General features: G+C 30.8%; 2 protein-coding genes across 2 annotated transcripts in view; one reads left to right on the top strand and one right to left on the bottom strand.

Annotated features, from left to right (window-relative positions):
• The window catches only part of LOC145324686 (glutamine--fructose-6-phosphate aminotransferase [isomerizing] 2-like), a 181,468-nt gene extending 171,771 nt beyond the window's left edge, over positions 1–9,697 (bottom strand). Inside the window, exon 1 of the mRNA XM_080167279.1 lies at positions 9,675–9,697. The gene's annotated coding sequence lies outside the window, so the exon portion shown is untranslated. The remainder of the gene's footprint in view (positions 1–9,674) is intronic.
• The window catches only part of LOC145324687 (uncharacterized), a 54,693-nt gene continuing 34,792 nt past the window's right edge, over positions 171–20,071 (top strand). The window contains exons 1-6 of the mRNA XM_080167280.1: positions 171–245; positions 5,618–5,685; positions 7,274–7,406; positions 8,178–8,300; positions 9,750–9,805; positions 19,720–19,777. Of these exons, the coding sequence (XP_080023406.1) occupies positions 192–245; positions 5,618–5,685; positions 7,274–7,406; positions 8,178–8,300; positions 9,750–9,805; positions 19,720–19,777 (492 nt within the window). The 5' untranslated portion in view covers positions 171–191. The remainder of the gene's footprint in view (positions 246–5,617; positions 5,686–7,273; positions 7,407–8,177; positions 8,301–9,749; positions 9,806–19,719; positions 19,778–20,071) is intronic.

The raw sequence follows: 20,071 nt of genomic DNA, 5'->3' as shown, positions 1-20,071 counted from the left end.
TCAACTGAAAAAACATATATCCTATACATCTAAAATGGAAATCATTATAAATATTTCTTAAAAATGGATATTACCAACCATTCAGATTTACATTTAAAATTACTTTAAACTGGTATAAAGTAGTACAGAAACCTTTTGATAAAAAAAATTAATAGATCACTAATATTTTCAGATATGAATGATAAAATAAAATGACAAAAATGATGAGAAATCTATATTTTATTCTCCTCTTTGTAGCGTTTGCGGTAAGTTTAGTGCTTTTTTTTCGGGTGGGGGGGGGGACGTGCGGAATCTCCCCACCCCCCACCCCACAAAGGTTTTCGAGCTCAAAATTAGTGGATTATTTAAAATATATCTATCAAAAGATATTGTTTTTTTTGGTGTATATGAAGTAATTTTTCAAATAAGATTATACGTACCAATTACAAAAATGACTTTTTGACACTAAACACAAAAAATCTTTTAGAATTCAAAAGAGTTGTACACAAAGATATTTCATATGCCTGTCTGTCTGTCCGTCTGTCCCTTAAGATCTCGGTAACCACTGAACCGATCGGATTCTACTCTTCAGGGAATATACCTACTGGTCCTGTGGTGGTTTTAGGCTATTTTCTTTGGGGGTGGGACACCCCAACCCCATAAAAATGAAAAAAATCCCCCCCTCAATATTTTTAAAATTATTTAAAATTTGTGGGGGCATCTCCATAGGTAATTATTTTTTTTCTTCTTTAATTACCTCTTGGGGGAAAGCCCCTGGAGGCTAAGTGCAAAGCCGCTAGTGTATTAAAAAGTTATACATGTACAATGTCATCCTTGTGATCCTATTATATAGAGGAGTAACTTTTGTCTGTAGCTCAGGATTTCGAGCTGATTGAGTTCTTCCTTAAAGGAAACCTTAACATAGGACCGGGGATGGCTTTGGGCTATTTTATTATTTTTATTTAGGAATTTTCAGCTCATTACTAACCCTTCAAAAATAGAGACTTAACTTCTAGGGGCGCAACCGCTAGTAATTAAGATAAAGATTATTTTGATACACATTTATTATTTCTTTTTTGTATTGTTTATGTATAATAAATCTAAATTATTAATATACACTTGAAAATAATCAGATTGACATAATAAACAAGATCAATTATGTCAGTGATGAAAGTAGCAATATAACAAAATATATTTTTTAGAAACAAAAATCTTCCTTTTGTTTATACTTTTTATTATTGGTGGATAAATATGTTCACTTTTACTTTGAACCAATCAATCAATAACTTAACTTAAGATTCACTTAACCCTTTACAGTGAGGGGGGGAGGGCGTTGAACACCCCCCCCCCATCTGTTTTTTTTTATCTCATTTTCTGTGTGTGAAAGATAGAGGGCTCAAAATAAACACCATGCGTAATATCCCAAATCAAAATCAAATGAATAAATATTATTTTGTACTTATTATTATGTTAAAAATATTTTCCAACTAAAAATACCGCGAGTATGAGTTTCAAATTCTTTAGTTATTGTCAAGGATATAGGGTTAGGTTAATTTGTTTTAAATCAAAATAAACCAAATAATTTATTTCTCCTTAATTTCTTTGCTTTCACAATCGATATATAATTGATTGGATATTGCACCAGATTGTCATATACTCTAAAAAGAGATACTCCAAGCTGGCTAAAATAACAGATCTATAGTATAGATGTATATACAGACAACTACCTCCCTTCATTTTTCAAAGACCTCTTTCGTCTGCTTCTAAAATATTTTCTGCTTCTTGGCCGTGTTAATATAAGCGACATCATTGGTTGATTTTCAATGACCCAATAGAAAGGTTGCGATGTATGCGATGGGGAAATACAGTTATTTAACCCTTTCTCCCTCTAGTGTTTTACTCTAATTTTGTAACAAAGAAAATTAATTGTTCATTGGTAAATCTCTGTAGCCCTGTTATTAATACACTAGTGGCTTCGCCCCTAGCCTCTAGGGGCTTTGCCCCAAGAGGTGATAAAAAAAATTATGGCGAAAATCGTAAAGGACCATGGAAATCTCCTTCAAAAAAAAAAAAAAAAAAATAAAAAAATGGGGGGTGATTTTTTGGTTTTTTGGGGGGTTGGGGGTGTCCCACCCCCCAAGAAAATAGCTTAAAACCACCACAGGACCAATAGGTAGATACCCTAAAGAGTATAATCCGATCGGTTCAGTGGTTACCGAGATCTTAAGGGACAGACAGACAGACGGACAGACGGACAGACGGACAGACAGACATCGTTCTACTTTGTATTATAGATATCTATATTCCATTGATAATAAGTGGATCAAAACAAGTACAGTTTTATCCACAGTAATCTGAACTAGAATTATGCTGCTATACACACAATTATGCCTTTTTAAATCATTGAGCTTTATCATGCGTTATCATATCTATAATTCATGGTAGAATAATTTATATCCGTCTGTCTATGTGTCTGAATTACGTCCTTATTTACGTTTTTCTGTCATTCCGGATGAATGAAGCTTATGAAGTCGCTAACAATTCAGCAAATTGGTTTTGCATTTCAATGAATATTTTTATCAAACCTAGGAATTTTATTTGGGAATGAAATATTTCGTAAATAGCTGAACTGTTTGCCCTTTTTAGGGAAGCTTCTTAAATATCAAAATTTGTCATGTTAATAATGAGCAAAATGTTCTAGCTTTCCTTCGATAGAATACCTTATGCATGCTAATAATAAGTAATAATAATGTCTTGTCTGAAACTATATTTTTTGTCTGACAAAGTTTTGAGTAAAGTTGTAACCTAGTTAACAACGTCAAAAACACAAATAAACATTTATAACCTTGATTTTTCTTCTTCTAAGGTTAACGTAAATTGAAAAGTTATTATTACTTTTATTATACTAATGTATCCTAATGTAAAAGTGTTACAATATCTAATTGTCGGTACTATAAGAATTGATATATAATACGTAGATATATTCACGGGAAAATTTTTCGTCAATTTAGGTTTCTATTATGAACCTCATGTATTGGTGATTTCGTTAATTCAGTAGGAGGAGAGGTAATTGGGTAAATGGGGTGGATGAAGGTATCGATATCTTAGCCAGCAGCGAGTCTCACTTATTAGAGTACATGAAAATCTGAAGCAACATCAAAAAAGTAAAATATCGATTACTGTAAGATTGCTCGCAACAAGGATGAAATCTCCATAGAGGAAATGCTTACCAAGAAGAACCCCCACAATGCGTTCGAAGGTGCTTTGACTTTTGTGTCAGAACCTAAATTGGGACATAGTGCATCTCATTTCCCTAGCTTAGGTACCTTCATTTCACTTTTCAATCAAATCTAAAATGCAGCCGTTTTTGACAAAGTTAGATTTGAAAATTAAAACTTCAATTTTCATCCCCTAGAAGTTACCGCATAATCATGACAAGAAAAGCAAACATTATTTATTTAAAGTTTTGAACAACTTTGCTTTTATGAAGTCTTTCATAAAACCTCTCTATATATGATTTATTTAAGGCTGAATTTCCGTGACCTTAGCAAAGCAACTGCTAAAAATGGCCATTAATCAACTCACTTCAGGAGTGGTTTTATGAAGAACTTTATAACAGCAAACTTGTTCAAAATTTTAAATAAATAATTTTATCTTTTCTTGTCATGATTATGCGGTAACTCCTAGGGGATGAAAATTAAGCTTGATGAAATGTTCAAATCTAATTTTCTCAAAAAACGGCTACTTTTATATTTTATTGAAAAGTTAAATGAAGTTACCTAACCTAGGGTAATGAAATGTCCCAATTTAGGTTCTGACACAAAAGTCAAAGCACCTTCGAACGCACTGTGCCCATGAACAATTATACATAATCCTAATGTTTAGACAGTTCGTTTAACAATTCTAAAAGAAGCTGCACTAGTAAAAAGTGCAATTTCAAAGTTGAATTTGGTTCAAAAATTGACAATTCAAATTACCTGCACTAAAAAGGTATATTGGAAAAGAAAAATAGATTATATTTCTTTTTAAACATGTATTTTGTTATTCTTTCTAGTAAAACAAAAATTATACTAATATACTACTATTTTGTAAATGTGTTCCCTTTTAAAATCTTGGACAAAGTAGCTTCGGACAAAGTAGCTTCAGGACAAAGTAGCTTCAGGACTTTAACTTAAGAAAAGTAGCTTCCTAAGAAAAATAGTCTCCAACAGTAATAATATTATTAACAGTGGAAGCTACTTTGTCCTGAAGCTACTTTGTCCGAAGCTACTTAAGTATACTTTGTCTGAAGCTACTTTGTCCGAAGCTACTTTGTCCAAGATCCCTTTTATTCACTTCCTAAAGGCTCACATGCTCCTGTGCACGCCACTGCTATTGAATTTCCCTTTCTCAGCGACAGAAAATTGATTCATGGACTGTCCACAAAGTAAACACTAATATTTTAAACTTTTTTGAGGGTGCAATAATATAACAACAAAAATATGCATTATTTTTAAAAGCGAAGCTTTTCTATAATGAGGGTCGGTCCGTCCGTACGTCCGTCACCAAGATATAGCTTTTTTTCGTTAATTTAGGCATGTTAGAATTGTCCTATCGTTGTCAAACTTTGCATGGTGATTCCTTTGGTAGTTAGGTACGATTTAGAAAGCGTGGCAATAATAAGCATTACCAGAATGTCGGTACGTCCATTTTAAACATGTTGATTTTTAACAACAAATCTAATCATCCGATTGATCTTATTTTTGGTATATTGATTCCTGTGTTAACAAAGTATAATGTTATAAGTGTTAATGTCCGTTTGTCCTACCGTTTCAGTGCTTCGCTTTTATGGATGTTGTCATCCTTGTTTACATTATGTAGTGTTGACTTTTGGTTCTCATCCATTTAGCTTTATAGATAGGTAAGGTTAAGATTAGTTACTTATTATGACTATAATCATTGTTTAAAGTACCTGCGGATACGCCCCTAGCCTCAAGGGGCTTTTTTCCCCAAGAGGTAATTAAAAAAATTAAGTATTTCTGGTGCTGCCATTTATTTTGAAATAACTGCCTAAAAACAATTTTAATCCTTTGATTTTTCTTTTATATTCTATTATATTATAACTATACGATTGATTTTCTTGAGTCCTTTTAAAACATACAACTTATTATTATACAATCAATTACAGTTATTAATTACTATACAGTTTTTATGATTTATTTTAGTTTGGCTATTTAAATTTTAACATCACAAGATTAACACCTTAAAGTCTTGAATTTTATTATTTGCCAGTAAAAATGTATTGGGCTTTGGTTAATATTGAATATTGGCAAAATGGCATGGAAAGGTAGATTAATTCTAAAAAAAACGAATTTAAATATTAGTAAGAACTGATTAACATCAATTTAAATAAAAAAGAACAGTAATGTATTGTACAATCTTTTACAGAAAACTAATTTTAAATTGACTAGTTTTATAAATATATTTTCTTAAAGTAAAACTATTTTTTTGTTAATGTCGAGCTTGTAGAAAACAGTTACAGAGTTATTAAAGGGAAAATTGACCAAGATTTCAAAGTAAAATTCATTTGGCGAAACAAACAAAGCATAAAAATCTTATAATGTAAAATAAAAAAATCCGCCAATTAATAAATGTTTAGGATTTGACTTCTGGAATTCAGCCATGCTACAAGGACGAAGATTGTTCAAAGGACCATATGAAATGCAGGTATGCCTTAAACTATTGGTCAATAGATTGAAGTTCATGTTGATGTATTAAAAATTGACGGAAATTTGTTATAAAATTGCTTGAATTTCAAGAGTTCAATTAAGCTTATATATATACGAATTTTCTTTACAAAATGTAATCCATACCACTTGGAGAATTGTGTCTATTGGTCACAGGAGTCGTCATTTCACATTGTTAGGATGATTTGATTTTATAACTTATTATAATTTATCACAGTGTGCGTATTTCCGTTTTTGATTTAAACACATAAAGATTCAGCATGCACAATTTTAAATAAATAAGGTAGACTTTCACAGAGTTTATAATTAAAATAAGTGCTTACACAAGGAATAGTTATTTCTCGCATCGTATTATAAACGGCTTTCCGCGGATATAGAAAGTACAATTATAAGATTAAAACCAGTTTTTTGCCCCTAGGTGCCGTAGGCACGGGCTAAAAAAAGCTGGTTTTAATCTTATGATTGTACATTTTTATATTCGTAGAAAGCTGGATATAATACGATGCTAGACATAGTTTTTTCGTATGGATGAGAACCGGTTCCTATCCACCGGATTCGAATGAATACGAGAAAACCTAATCTACAAAACTTTGTGGTATAGTCCTTTTCGTGGCAACGACTTTTGAGAGGCGTTTCGTCGTATTTTCACAGTAGCTTTTCCCCTATTTCCAGCACCTGCGTGGGGGGGGGGGGGCTTTAACCCTGCATTTTCAATTGCTTAACCCTACGGGGCAATCACCTAACCCAACTTAACTTAACCTAAAATAACCTATCAAAAGATACTCTGAATATACGACGAAACGCCCCTTAAGAGGGGTTGCCATGAAAGGAACTATAACCAAACTTTGCTTTAATAAAAATACAATTTTGCTTTTCATTAATGTATTTTTATGCTACAGCATAGTTAAAGCATCTAATTTCTATATTTACATGTAAATGAATGAGTGTGTAATCATTATTCTGGACAGACATCTACACCACTAAAATTGCTGTTCTAATTAATACACCAGTTTAGTAGCGCATCTTCTCTATATCCAAATCATGGGTAAAACTAAAATCATACCCTTTAAATTGTTTTGGTGGGTTATTATTTTTTTTTTCGTCTATGCATATTTTTGGCTTCAATGAAGGGTGAGAAGGCAAGGCAAATTAAAGCATTTTTTGATACTTAGGGACAATTGTTAAGGAAGATGGTCATAGGGGCAGTGTTAGACGCTTAGGTGAGGGGGGTGGTTATCTCACTTCGATTCTCACGTTAAGGATAGGTCCTATAAAAATATATCTATCTATCTTTTTTTTAGTTTGAACAGTACAGACATATCCAAAGGAGGGGTGTGTAAGTGTCGAGATGGCTGGGTCCCTTGGAAATATTTCTATCTATCTATTTTAGTTTGAACAGTACAGACATATCCAAAGGAGGGGTGTGTAAGTGTCGAGATGGCTGGGTCCCTTGGAAATATTTCTATCTTTCTATTTTAGTTTGAACAGTACAGACATATCCAAAGGAGGGGTGTGTAAGTGTCGAGATGGCTGGGTCCCTTGGAAATATTTCTATCTTTCTATTTTAGTTTGAACAGTACAGACATATCCAAAGGAGGGGTGTGTAAGTGTCGAGATGGCTGGGTCCCTTGGAAATGGGAATGCCATCCAGTTGTTACTCTAAATCAACCTTGTCTCACTTCTACTCAATGTTTTGTTAGGGTAAGTAAATTCGTTTTATGACTACCAGGAACAAGGGACCAGAGGTGGATTCTTAAAAAAAATTCTCACTGCCTCAATAAAAAATCCTACAAAATCGCATAAAAATATACAGAAATTAGATAAAATTATATATCCACCTCAGGATTCTGACAAGCAATTCTAATTGAAAATTTTCCTACAACTTATTTCCTTCTTACCCACTTCGCTTTAGTTACAGCACAAAACAAGTTTTAAACCAACATTACGCCTCAAAAATGCACTTTAAGCAATTTCAAATGGAATTAATTTGCTAAATCACGGCCCATGCTAAATACATAATTATTTATCAATATTGTAGATGTTCTAATTAAAACCTAAAAAAAATTTGTCATTCCATCTACATAAAAAACCAAACTCTTCCTTTCTATTCATCTATATTTCTATCAATCTATCTGTGTACCTGCCCATCTGCTATTCTTATATAAAAGTAACAGGATGTGTATGTAACAAACAATCTCACTAATCGCTGAGTCGACAGTAAATTTCTTTCTATATTTCCAGGGAAGGTTTATCACTATTTTGTAGGATTGTACTTCCATCCTCTAAAGAGAAATCGATCCTAGAAAAAAAAATATCTTCTCCACCCAAATTATTTTTATTATTCTTTTTAAACCTAATTTGAAAGTGGATTATAGACTCACCGCTTCACTCTTATGCCCCAAGAGGCCACTACGAGTGTATCACCTATGATATATATATGCCATCTACCTATCTATTTACCTATATATTTAGGAAGGAGAAGCTATATGTAGCCCAATGTCCCAGCAATGTTCATGTGACCGTCTTTATCTACCCCAATTAGTTCACCATAACAGAAACAACCAAACTAAGGAGTGGATTTGCGCTTTAAATAAGGTAATTGTTTTTCTTCTGGTTTAACTAGTATTCTAAGTTTTAGTGAAAAGCAATAATTATGTGAAATTTTTGATCATGGAAAGAAAACAAAGTAGCGGGATTCTTCGTATTTTCACAGTAGCTTTTGAAAGGCTATTTTAGGTTAGGTAAATGTTAATTATTGCTCCGAAGAGTTAATAGATTGGCCCCGCAGGGTTAGATCCCCCTTTAGGGGTTAGAAATAGTAGAAAGGCTACTGTGTAAATACGACGAAACCTGCTACTTCGTTTTCTTTCCATGATCCAAAATTTTTAAATTAAATGAAACAAGGAAATACAAATAGAACAACCTTTAAGATTTCATAATCAATCTAATTTAATATTAATGGCTGTCTGTCTTATAATTGTCTAATCTTCCCTTTAAAACAAACAATGATTCCATAATTTTTAATCAAAAATTTGTTTGGATTATGAAATGTAGGGCTCGGCAGCCGCGCCTCAGCCGCCTGTAAGCCACAGGGTAATAAACATTTTACAATCTAAAAATCAGCTGGAAGTCTAAACCTGACCAAAAATGGCAATCCCTATTTTAAAATACAATTACAACATCGAAATGGGTTTAAGTTTGAGGCTTAGTCGCGGTTGCCGAGCTCTGATGTAATGATCAAATAAGCTGGTATTTTATTTATAGAAGTTGATTGTCTTTGAGTAAAGATCTTATTAACTAGTTTAAAAAGAGATTTTTAGAAACACTAACCCGCAAATAGGGTTACTATATTCTACCCAATAACTGATAAGATGAGAAAATTAAGAATTAAAAACACAATAAATAAAAATTTAGCAAAACGTTATCATAAAAATATGAAGTTTGAATAATATAAAAAGAGAAGAATTTTTATTAGGAAATATTTTAGAAAATATTTTGTAGTTAAATTAAAATTTGAATATTATGTTAATAATATTATGTAACACAATTCTAGCTTTATGGTTGTTATATTTCAATTTTGAACACAGTAAAAGTGTCGGACTGATTATGACGTAACAAAAAAAATAGCCAATGAGAGGCCATTATTGACCAATGGTAAAATCTATAGTGGCCTCTCATTGGCTAATTTTTTCTTACGTCATAATCAGTCCGACAATTTTACTGTGTTCTCAATTTTTAACAGCAGTTAAATTTATATGTTTGTCTCTTAAATTGATAAAATTTATTTTTTATTTTTTTTATAGTAAGACTCTTGTCAAAATATTTAAAAGAAATTTTTAAAAAGTCTAATTTTCAAATTCTTCCTTTATAACTTTAATTTTTTTTATGTAAATCATAATCCAAATTTCATGATAGTTATTAGTCGATACTAATAACTGAATATGTTTCATTAACTGGATCTTTACACACCTCTTAGTGAAGTGAATCAAGCTAATTTAGCTTGGTCAGTTTAGACAAATATTCTTATCCTCTAATTATTCGTAGGTTTACACTACAGATGATATTATCCCGATACACCAACCAGATACGCCACTATCCAGGTAATAATCAGGGGTATTTAGGGATAAGACAATGAACGATAATTTGAGGTACATTTTAGGGCCCCATTGATGATAAATGATATCAATATTACTCTTCTGTAGATTAATAGCTTTGGTCGAAATATTGTGATACTATTAAACAATATTTTTAAGCCACTAGCAAATTAGATTTAGATTATCAAACTTTGGTTAACAATATGCTTTATATTCCAATGTCACCTCCCTTCCGGGGTAAAAACTATTTGGTTTGTCAATAATTATATACGTCTAATAGAATAACAATATTCTGAATGTATGTATACACAATAATGAAAGACATAGTTCAATCTTTAATATACTTAAGAAAAAAGCATGTACCTGATTTTAGATAAATTTTTATTGGAATGTAAGTTCTAAGTTGATGAATCGTGTTTGAAATATTAGCATAAGCAAAATTGGTCAAACCTCACGTTGCAATCCATCTGACAAGCAAGTGTGTGAAATACTTTCACAATCCTCACAATTTAATGATTTCGTTGGGAAGTCTAAGTCAATGTTATGACTGATTTTTGGCTTTGGAATTAGCTAAATAAATAACTGTCTACCGTTTAATTTTAGTCCTTCCGCTGATATATTAATCACCTTATTGTGAGTAAAGCAGTCGAGCACCAACTTTTCCTCTCCCCTCCCCCCCCAAAAAAAAACCCTGTTATTTTCAAGGTTTATTTTCTTGAAAAATACTAAAACTGTTGATCTTATTTAACACTTGATTTGTTAAAGTTTTAAAAGTCTGGATGAACCGCATAAACTTTTCATATTTCAAGTTTAAGGTCATTTTTGCCAATAACTTAGATACCGTCATTCATGATTATAATTGAAAAAAATTGCATTATTATTTGGACGACATACTTTGTTTTCACATCAGAGGTGGATTCCTTAAAAAAAACTTTTTGGCTCACTAAAAATTATTGTAAAAAATCCTCCAAAATTGCATTAAAAATCTTAAAAATTTTATGATTTTATTTAATTTTTGTAGATTTTTTATGCTTTTTTGGAGAACTTTTTACAAAAATTTTTAGCGAGCCTCACTAATTTTAGTGAGGCAGTGAGCCAAAAAGTTTTTAAGAATCCAGCTTAGAAGTCTAGATTAAAGAATGCACATGAACAATAAAAAAGCTCATATTAGAAAGATAGACTAGTGGTGTCCGTAAAGTCAATTCCCCTTAAAATAAAAATAATGGGGGGCGGGGTAGTATTTTGTTATTACTTCAAGGCAGGTTAGGTTAGATTAGGTTATGAGCCCCGAAGGATTATACACTGGTTTGGGGGGTAAAACTATCAACAAACTTATTTTTAAATTCGATAGGAACTTTTAGGGAATAAAATTTAAATAATATATTTATTCCTTTGAAACTTTTACTCAAACTTGCATTAATTCATTGTCATTTTTCATTATAAATCATTGTGAATACATTTTATATATCAATATTTTAAATTACCATAGCATTCTAGCATTCCTTTCATATAAAAACAATCCAATAAAAAATATTGCATTTTTTTCTGGATTTTGAATAATGTCAAAAAAATATCTACTTCACACTTATAGTAATAATATGTACCTATAAAAATATTTTTTTAAAATTTGTTAAGATATTTTACGGCATTAAATTTTTGGTGTATGATTTTCAAGGTACTTTACCATATTCAAGGAAAAGTAGTAATCAATAATTAAAAGTTAATGGTTAAGGTCTATTAACCAAGTGAATTCCAACAGAATTTTATTGATATTTCAAAGCGGTATTGAAAACATAATATAAATAATATCAAAATTGTTAATAAAACGATAAAAAGCTTAATATTTAAACATTTTAAATGCTTTGCTAAAGTTAAACTAACGTAATTGCTCTTTACCTTATTTACAAAGCAAGATTTACTGGCGTACTTTTAACGTATTTTCATATTTCTTTATTCTTAAATTAGCAGTTTTATAGAAACGCTTTTTTGATAATGACCTTGGAGAAAAAATAAAGTTTTAACAATTCATGCACATATGACTATCAAGCTTTTGAATATAATGACCAACACTAAGAACGAATTATAACACATTTAATATAAATACACATTTGACTATCTAGCATATGGTTATGATGACCAACAATAAGAATTACCAATTTAAACATATTATACATAGATGGCTATCATCCTCATAATGGTGCATTACAAAACATTGTTGTTCAATAGTGTTCATCCAAAAATATTTTTTTTTGTATTATTGGCTCATTAATTATTCATTTATGGTTTAAGTTTTCTAACAAATTTACAATTTTTCGATAACAGAAAAAATACAAAACACAAGACAGACCTGAAAATTTGTGAGGCCAATAATTAAGATAGAAGAAACAGTATATAGTGTCGAATAAAAAATGACGTCATACTGGCCTATCATTGGTAATTTATATTGCATGGCGTAATTTCTTATTGGACACAATACGTTGTTTATAGATAGAAGAATCAATATCACCTTTAAGTTATTTTCATTGGAATTTGATTTTATTCCTTGATTACCGTAAAATTTTACCACCCATATTGGATTTTTATCCACCCAATGCCATTTTTTTACCCCAATGATATTTTTTTTTTTGGATAGAGAGGGGTGGTTAAAAACAATGGGCGTTGTGTATTGTAGTTTTTTGACACATGACATGGCTTTAAAGTATAATGTATATTTTAAAAAATATATTACAGAGTATCCTTTTATTAATTGTCCTCCTAGGTTTCTTACGGTGCATTTTTACTTTTCAAGTTCATCAAAAAGTTTATTATTGTATTTTACAGGTTTTTTTTCTCTTGGTGTTTTTACACAATAGGAAATATATAAACCATGAATTTTTAATAGTTTCATTGTGTGATTAAGCCTGGCAAATAGATGCCCTGAGAGAGCTATGTGCTTCATCTTTTAGAAAAAACAAGGATGACTACATCCATAAAAGCGAAGCACTGAAATGGTAGGACAAACGAACATAAACACTTATAGAGTGACGAACTCAATATTGTATATAAATGAGATGAAATTTACTTAAATGCAGGACACTGTTTCAGGACATGCTTACATTTTAGGACATGATTATGCAGATGCTTCGGTTATAATATTGTACCTTGTTGTAATGAGAATGATATGAATAGGATTAAGATAACATTTTTTAACATTTCAAATTCGGCATGTTTTAAATGGACGTAAAGACTTTCTGGTAACATTTATAGAGTTGCTACGCTTTCTACATTGTACCTAATTGTAATAGGAATCATCATTCAAAGTTTGAAGTCGATGGGACAATTCTCTGTAAAGATTAATGAATTCATGCTTTAAAAAATTTTTATAAACCAAGCGAATAAAATTATTACATTTTATGAGAACTCTTTTTACCTGCATTACTATATAACTTTCACAATTATCCTATTATTAGAAATAGTAAAATAAAACTTCAGAGTCATTTTGATCTATCCATAAATCTAAAATATTTCCTTTAACAGTTATGCTTTATATTTAACAAGGATGACAACATCAATAAAAGCGAAGCACTAAAACAGTAGGACAAACGGACATTAACACTTGTATAGTATCTGAACTGAAAAATCGGAACATAAATGTATAAATGTCGAATCAAAATTGTAAGTAAATTGTTGAAAAACTGCTTAAAAACAGGATAATGTTTATGAACATACTTACATTTTTGGACTTGATTATAGAGTTTAAAAATCAGATCAAACGGATAATTAGACTCTTGAAAATTTGTTGTTAATAAAGTAGAAAAATCAACATGTTTAAAATAAACGTACGGACATTCTGGTAATGATTATAGAGTTGCTACGCTTTCTAAATCGTACCCAACTACTACAGGAATCATCATGCAAAGTTTGAAATCGATAGGACAATTCTAACATGCCTAAATTAACGAATAAAAGCTATCTATCTCGGACGGACGGACGGACCGACCCTAATTATAGAAAAGCTTCGCTTTTAAAAACTTCACAGTCATTTATCTATTCATAAATCTAAAATATTTCCTTCAACAGTTATGCTTTACAGTTAACAAGGATGACAACATCAATAAAAGCGAAGCTCTGATACGGTAGGACAAACAAACAATAACAATTGTAGAGTGTCAGAACTGAATAATCAGAATATAAATGTATAAAAGTAGAAATAAAATTGTAAGTAAATTTGTTCAAATACTGCGTAAATACAGAATATTGTTTAAGGACATACTTTCAGTTTAAGGACTTGATTATAGAGATGCTTCGCTTATGACATTGTACTTTGTTGTTCTAGGAATCATTATTCCAAAAATCAGATCAATCGAATAATTTGTTCACATAAGATAGGAAAATTCTAACTTGTTTTAATTAACGAAAAGAGACCCTAATTATAGAAAAGCTTCACTTTTAGATACACTTTGAAAAGATTTGATAAGATGGAGACACAAGTAATAGAGTCAAAGCAAAAACAATCTGGCAGTTTGACCAACAAAGATAAGCAGATTTAGATATGTATCGTTTTTATAACATGCCTAATCATTGTAGGAATCATCAAGAAAAAAAGGAAAATATTTAAAGTCCTATAAAAGTGCAAGCCTAATAGTTGAAAATGGACAAATATAATTTCTAGTAATGATTCTAGTTTGTTTCTTTTAGATGATTGTTATAGGAATCTCCATGTCATTGGGGGGCAACACATCGTAAATTTGACGACCTCTTCATTTGCCCCCTAAATATTATTTATGATCATAAGGAAAAAGGATAAGAGGATGAATACTCACCCCAATTTCATTGTAAAATATTACTTCCCCCCTACTAAAATAATTTGTCTGCTATTTATCTAAACCGTCCGCGGCTTTTTGCATCTTAATCATAACCTATTCTATATATGTAAAAAAAAATAAAAAAAATTTTATCTTATTAATTATTATTATTTTTCTGTAATTTATTATGTTTTAAAAAAAATTAAAGAAAATATTTAAAATACAATTTGATTTAGAATCTTAAAAAACAAACAGCCGCGGACGGTCTTAGTGCAGCAGAAAAGTATGTTTCGCCTAGTTTAAAAATAGGAGGGTTCACCTTTTATGATCAAAAATTTATTTTTTTTCAAATTAGCCTAAATGTAATATTTAAATCTAATTAACATGATAAAACTTTTAAATGTTTACTAATAAAAAAATAATAGTTTAGCTCTCAGCCACCAGGTTCGCTAGTTGTCTACTTCAAAGACATACATTAAAACTAAGGCTAAATATTAAATAAAAAATTTCATAACTGAATAATCTAAATAAGCGAATAATCTGTAATGCTATCTATGTTCTTTCTCAGACAATACTCGTTTTTACAATATTTTTAACATTTTCAAGTGATGTTATTTACCCCTCAGGGTTTGGCCCTTTAGTGACAAAAATCCAAAACAAGAAAAATACAGGCAAAATAAAAATTGATGAACGCTTTGATATTCTAGTTCTATATCCAAAGCTAGATGGCACTGAAAAACTGATTATTATAATTTACAATCAAATGTTCATATTAAATTTGTAAAAACGTTTATTTATTAAAAAATATAAGTTAGATAGACTGCAATATAAATCTTATAAGCTGATAATGAGTGTTATGATTAAAGTCAGTAGCAAAGTCATGAAAAATTAATAATGATAATTTTATATTCTTTCATTAGGTTTCATCAGAATGGATGATAATTCAAAATATTTCTATAGCATCCCTTAAAAATTAGATTTATGCTTCAAACAGCAACTATAATTGTCTTGAAATTATATTTAATTTTAAGATATTCCCATTTTGAAAAGTGGTGGAATAACATTAAAAATTCAGCGCGGCAATTGCTCAATATAGGCCTCTAGGCCCACTGCCTATTTTAGTCCTTCAAATACCTCGATTTCTCTCTTTTATTATTTTCTCTATGTTTATGATCTATTTCATTAGTTGGTTATACCTTATACCTGTTTTAAATCATATTATATATAGTCATTATATAGTCTATAAATTATTTAGTACGATGATATTTTCCTTATACTAAAAGAATAAAAAAAATTATATATTCTTTGGTGATTTCAGTTTGATATAAAAATGGTTTAATAGCATTTCCTGAAACTGTAGTAGCTCTGCTACTCTATACCTATGGTATGTTATTACACACTTACACCGACGGTCTATATATGTATGTTATATGTATACTAAAATGTTTGGAATATAATTTCATGAAATATTCGGGAATAGTCCCTTTCGTAACATCACCCAATAATGGGCGATTCTTCGTATTTTTAAAATGGCTTTTTATAGGTTTTCTAGGTTAGGTTAGGTTATATTGGGGTAGGTGATTGCCCCACAGGGTTAGGTAATTGGCCTTGCAGTGTTAGAGCCCCCCGCAGGGTCTAGAAATACAAGAAAAGCTACTGTGAAAAATACTAAGAATCGCCCTATAAGGTGCGATGTTACGAAAGGGACTATACCCAAATATTCTTTAGTACTTTAAAGTGGTAAAAGGTTAATGGCCTAATGCATAAACGTTTGTTTAAAAAAATATATATTAAAAATGATGACAGACAAGCTAAGCAATTCAAGGTCTAATGTTCCTTTTCTATAATTGGGAGCGGGACCAATTCATAATTGTTGTTTAGCTGTATGTCCTGTATATTGTATGAGACTTAATAACTATTGAAACAGTTAGGGAGTTGAATCCATTTTTATAGAAGCAGAAATATAATCTATGATTATGGTTTGGACCCTCTACAACTGTAATCTACCCTTCCACTTTCCCCTCTCTTGGTGAAGATATCTTCAACGCCGATACGATTTTTGAAATATAAGATTCCACTTTTGTCTCTCTTGTTGAAGATATCTTCACCAAGAGAGGCAAAAGTGGAATCTTAAATTTCAAATATCGTATCGGCGTTGAAGATATCTTCACCAAGAGAGGGGAAAGTGGAATCTTAAATTTCAAAAATCGTATCGGCGTTGAAGATATCTTCACCAAGAGAAGGGAAAGTAGAATCTTACATTTCAAAAATCGTATCGGCGTTGAAGATATCTTCACCAAGAGAGGGGAAAGTGGAAAGGTAGATTACAGTTTTAGAGGGTCAAAACCATAATCATAGATTATATTTCTGCTTCTATAAAAATGGATTCAACTCCCTAACTGTGAAAGATCGTTTGAAGCAATGTTCAAAATTAATAATATTATAGATTAAAATTACATTTTATATTTTGTTAAAATTTTTTAAATAAACTTTCCAGTATGGCTTCGAAATTAATTAATATCCGCTGGATTAGAACCGGAAATGAACTATACTAAAATATCATACACACGAATAATGAAATTAAATACCAGTTTTATTGGACGAGCTAATCTTAAAAATTCGCTGAAAGCTGTTTATAATACGTTGCGATAAACTATTGCTAGTGCTTTACAATATGATACTTGTTTAATTGCCTGAAATACAATTATAATTAATATGTTCTTCCTGTTTGTGTGTGTATTGCTTTCTACATACAATTTTGTTTCATACCATCCGCTGAATTTCATACGTGCAAAGTGGTTCATATCCTATCATGTAATGTAGTATATTTTGGAATAATACACGGCAGCGATGTTGAAAAGAGACTATCCAAGGAAAAACACACAGCTCAATTTGTAGGAATATATTTCGATTAAATCACATCTAATCCTTGTCAACCTGCACAAAATAAACCATATTTCATATATTTATAGTAAAATCAGATATATATTTTATAGTATATTTTATTGTCTTTACCCCGAAATGTCGATAAATACTGAACCAATTTATTTCTCCATTTAGTTATATATGTTGATTTCGGGTTGGTTTAATGCTGCTTCATTTTTAGATATATGTCTTAATATCCTTCCTTACCACCTATTCGAGTACCAGGAATACTAGGCCCCTAGATTCTAGTGGCGCATCCGTAGTGAACTAAACAATAAAACAGAAAAAAATGGAGGGGGTATTTAATATAAGGGAATTGAATGTAAAGGACCAATTTGTGCTGTAGTAATAAATTGCAGAACAATTTATGAGGAAGTGGTGATTCTTTTTTTCCTACTATTTGAAAAAAAACCATATATATCAAATTATGACAACTTAGGTATAATTGAATACGATATGAAACAAGGATGACAATATTCATAAGTAGCGAATAGAATTGGGGATGGAAAAACGCACAAAAACAACTATTAAATCACAAATTATGACTTGAAGACCGACGGGCATTTAAATGAAAAGTAAAAAGGATCAGCTATCAAATAAAACATTTGTTTGGTACACCAATTTTCTATTTTACCTAAATAATTGTAAAAAGCCTAGAAAATCTGACTATGAATTTTATTTATCATGTATGTTAAATTTATAAATAGAAAGACAATTTAATTTTCTATTCCTTATTAAACATATAAATAATTTAAGCTCGATTAATTATTAAAATATATTTCCGACGTAAAAAGTATATATTAGACGTCTCAATGATAATTTAAATAAATAAAGTAATGTATTTTTTATTACATATTAATGTAAATTTTGTCAAACATTTCCTGTTTTTATAAAACAAAGATGACAACATCCATAAAAGCGAAGAAGATCTGAAACAATATGACAGACGCGTCGAACATTAACTCTTTGTTTGCTGCAAAATTTATTAAATACATAATTCTGTTTAAGGACATACTGACATTTTTAGGACTTGATTATAGAGATGCTTCGCTCAAAATATTGTACCTTAGTGTAATTGGAATCAAAAAAGCACACCAATCGGATGATTTTATCACATAAAAAATTGTTGTTAAAAATCAATATGATTCAAATGGACGTACTGACATTCTGGTAACGATTATAGAGTTGCTACGCTTTCTAAATCGTACCTTTCTACTACAGGAATCACTATGCAAAGTTTGAAATCAATAGGACAATTCTAACATGCCTAAATTATTGAAAAAAAGCTATCCTTTACGAACTGCTGGACTGACTGACCCTAATTATAGAAAAACTTCGCTTTTAAAACGGCAAATATGGTCATAATCATTTTTTACAATTTAAAGTTTCTCTAAGTGTTATCTTAGTCCTCCTGTCCGTCCGTCCTTTCGTCTTCCACCTTAATAGGCTACAATGTCCATATGTCCTATGAAGATTGTGGAGATTATTGGGGGGGGGGGGGAGGGGGGGATAATCTTTATATTATATAGGCGATAGTGGACAAAATAATGCCACGGTCGTAGCGGTTATGCGTCTTGCGTCAGATTAGAAGTGTGACGCAAATTTCAGACCCCAGATTTCGCGATTTGAGAAAAATTTATCTTTATATTATAGCGAATCAGATAATCTAGCAAACATCGCTTTTATCTTATAGAGAAAAATAGTAAATCAAATACTGAAAACTGAGATCTGAAATTTGCGTCACCCTTCCAATATGACGCAAGACGCATGACCGCTACGACCGTGGCATAATTTTGTCCACTATCCATATAGGCAAGGACGTCCAGCTTTTTTTTGGGTGGGTTTAAAAATAAAAAATGCAAAATTTTACCCCCCCATTTGACGTCCTAACATGAAATAAATATAAAATTCGTTTTATTAAAATAAAATAGGTTAGTTGTTCATTTACTAAATCAGTTACATCTTTTCGAATGTCCTTAAGTATAGTCTAATATCATATACTCTAACTTAACGAATGTCTGTCTCTGTGTCTACCTGTATGTCTGCTAAGAACTTTTAGTACCTAGACTGATCGTTTTTTTCTCCATAGAAAAGATTTAATGTATTTAGGTAAACAATATAATCACGAAACCTTACACTTTACCATTGTCTACATTCTAGAAAATAAATTCCTAAGTACCTACTGTTTTTACTAATTTATTTACTTTTCAGGCCGCACAGAATTCCAAATCATGACGCACATAGAGCCATACAACATGCTGTTAGACAGGTAGATAGATAGATAGATGTATATAAAGTTAAAAAGGTAGATAGATACATATATATAGTTAGAAAGATAGATTTTAGAATACTCACATATGACGCACATAGAGCCATACAACATGCTGTTAGATAGGTAGATAGATAGATAGATGTATATAAAGTTGAAAAGGTAGATAGATACATATATAGTTAGAAAGATAGACAAGTAGAATACTCACATATGACGCACATAGAGCCATGCAACATGCAGTTAGACAGGTAGATAGATAGATAGATAGATACATTTATTGGTAGAATGGTA

The sequence above is a fragment of the Acartia tonsa genome, chromosome 7 (genome assembly GCF_053477335.1).
Source record: "Acartia tonsa isolate MP-2025a chromosome 7, ASM5347733v1, whole genome shotgun sequence".
Taxonomy (NCBI): domain Eukaryota; kingdom Metazoa; phylum Arthropoda; class Copepoda; order Calanoida; family Acartiidae; genus Acartia; species Acartia tonsa.
This window is presented reverse-complemented; position numbering and strand designations above follow the sequence as displayed.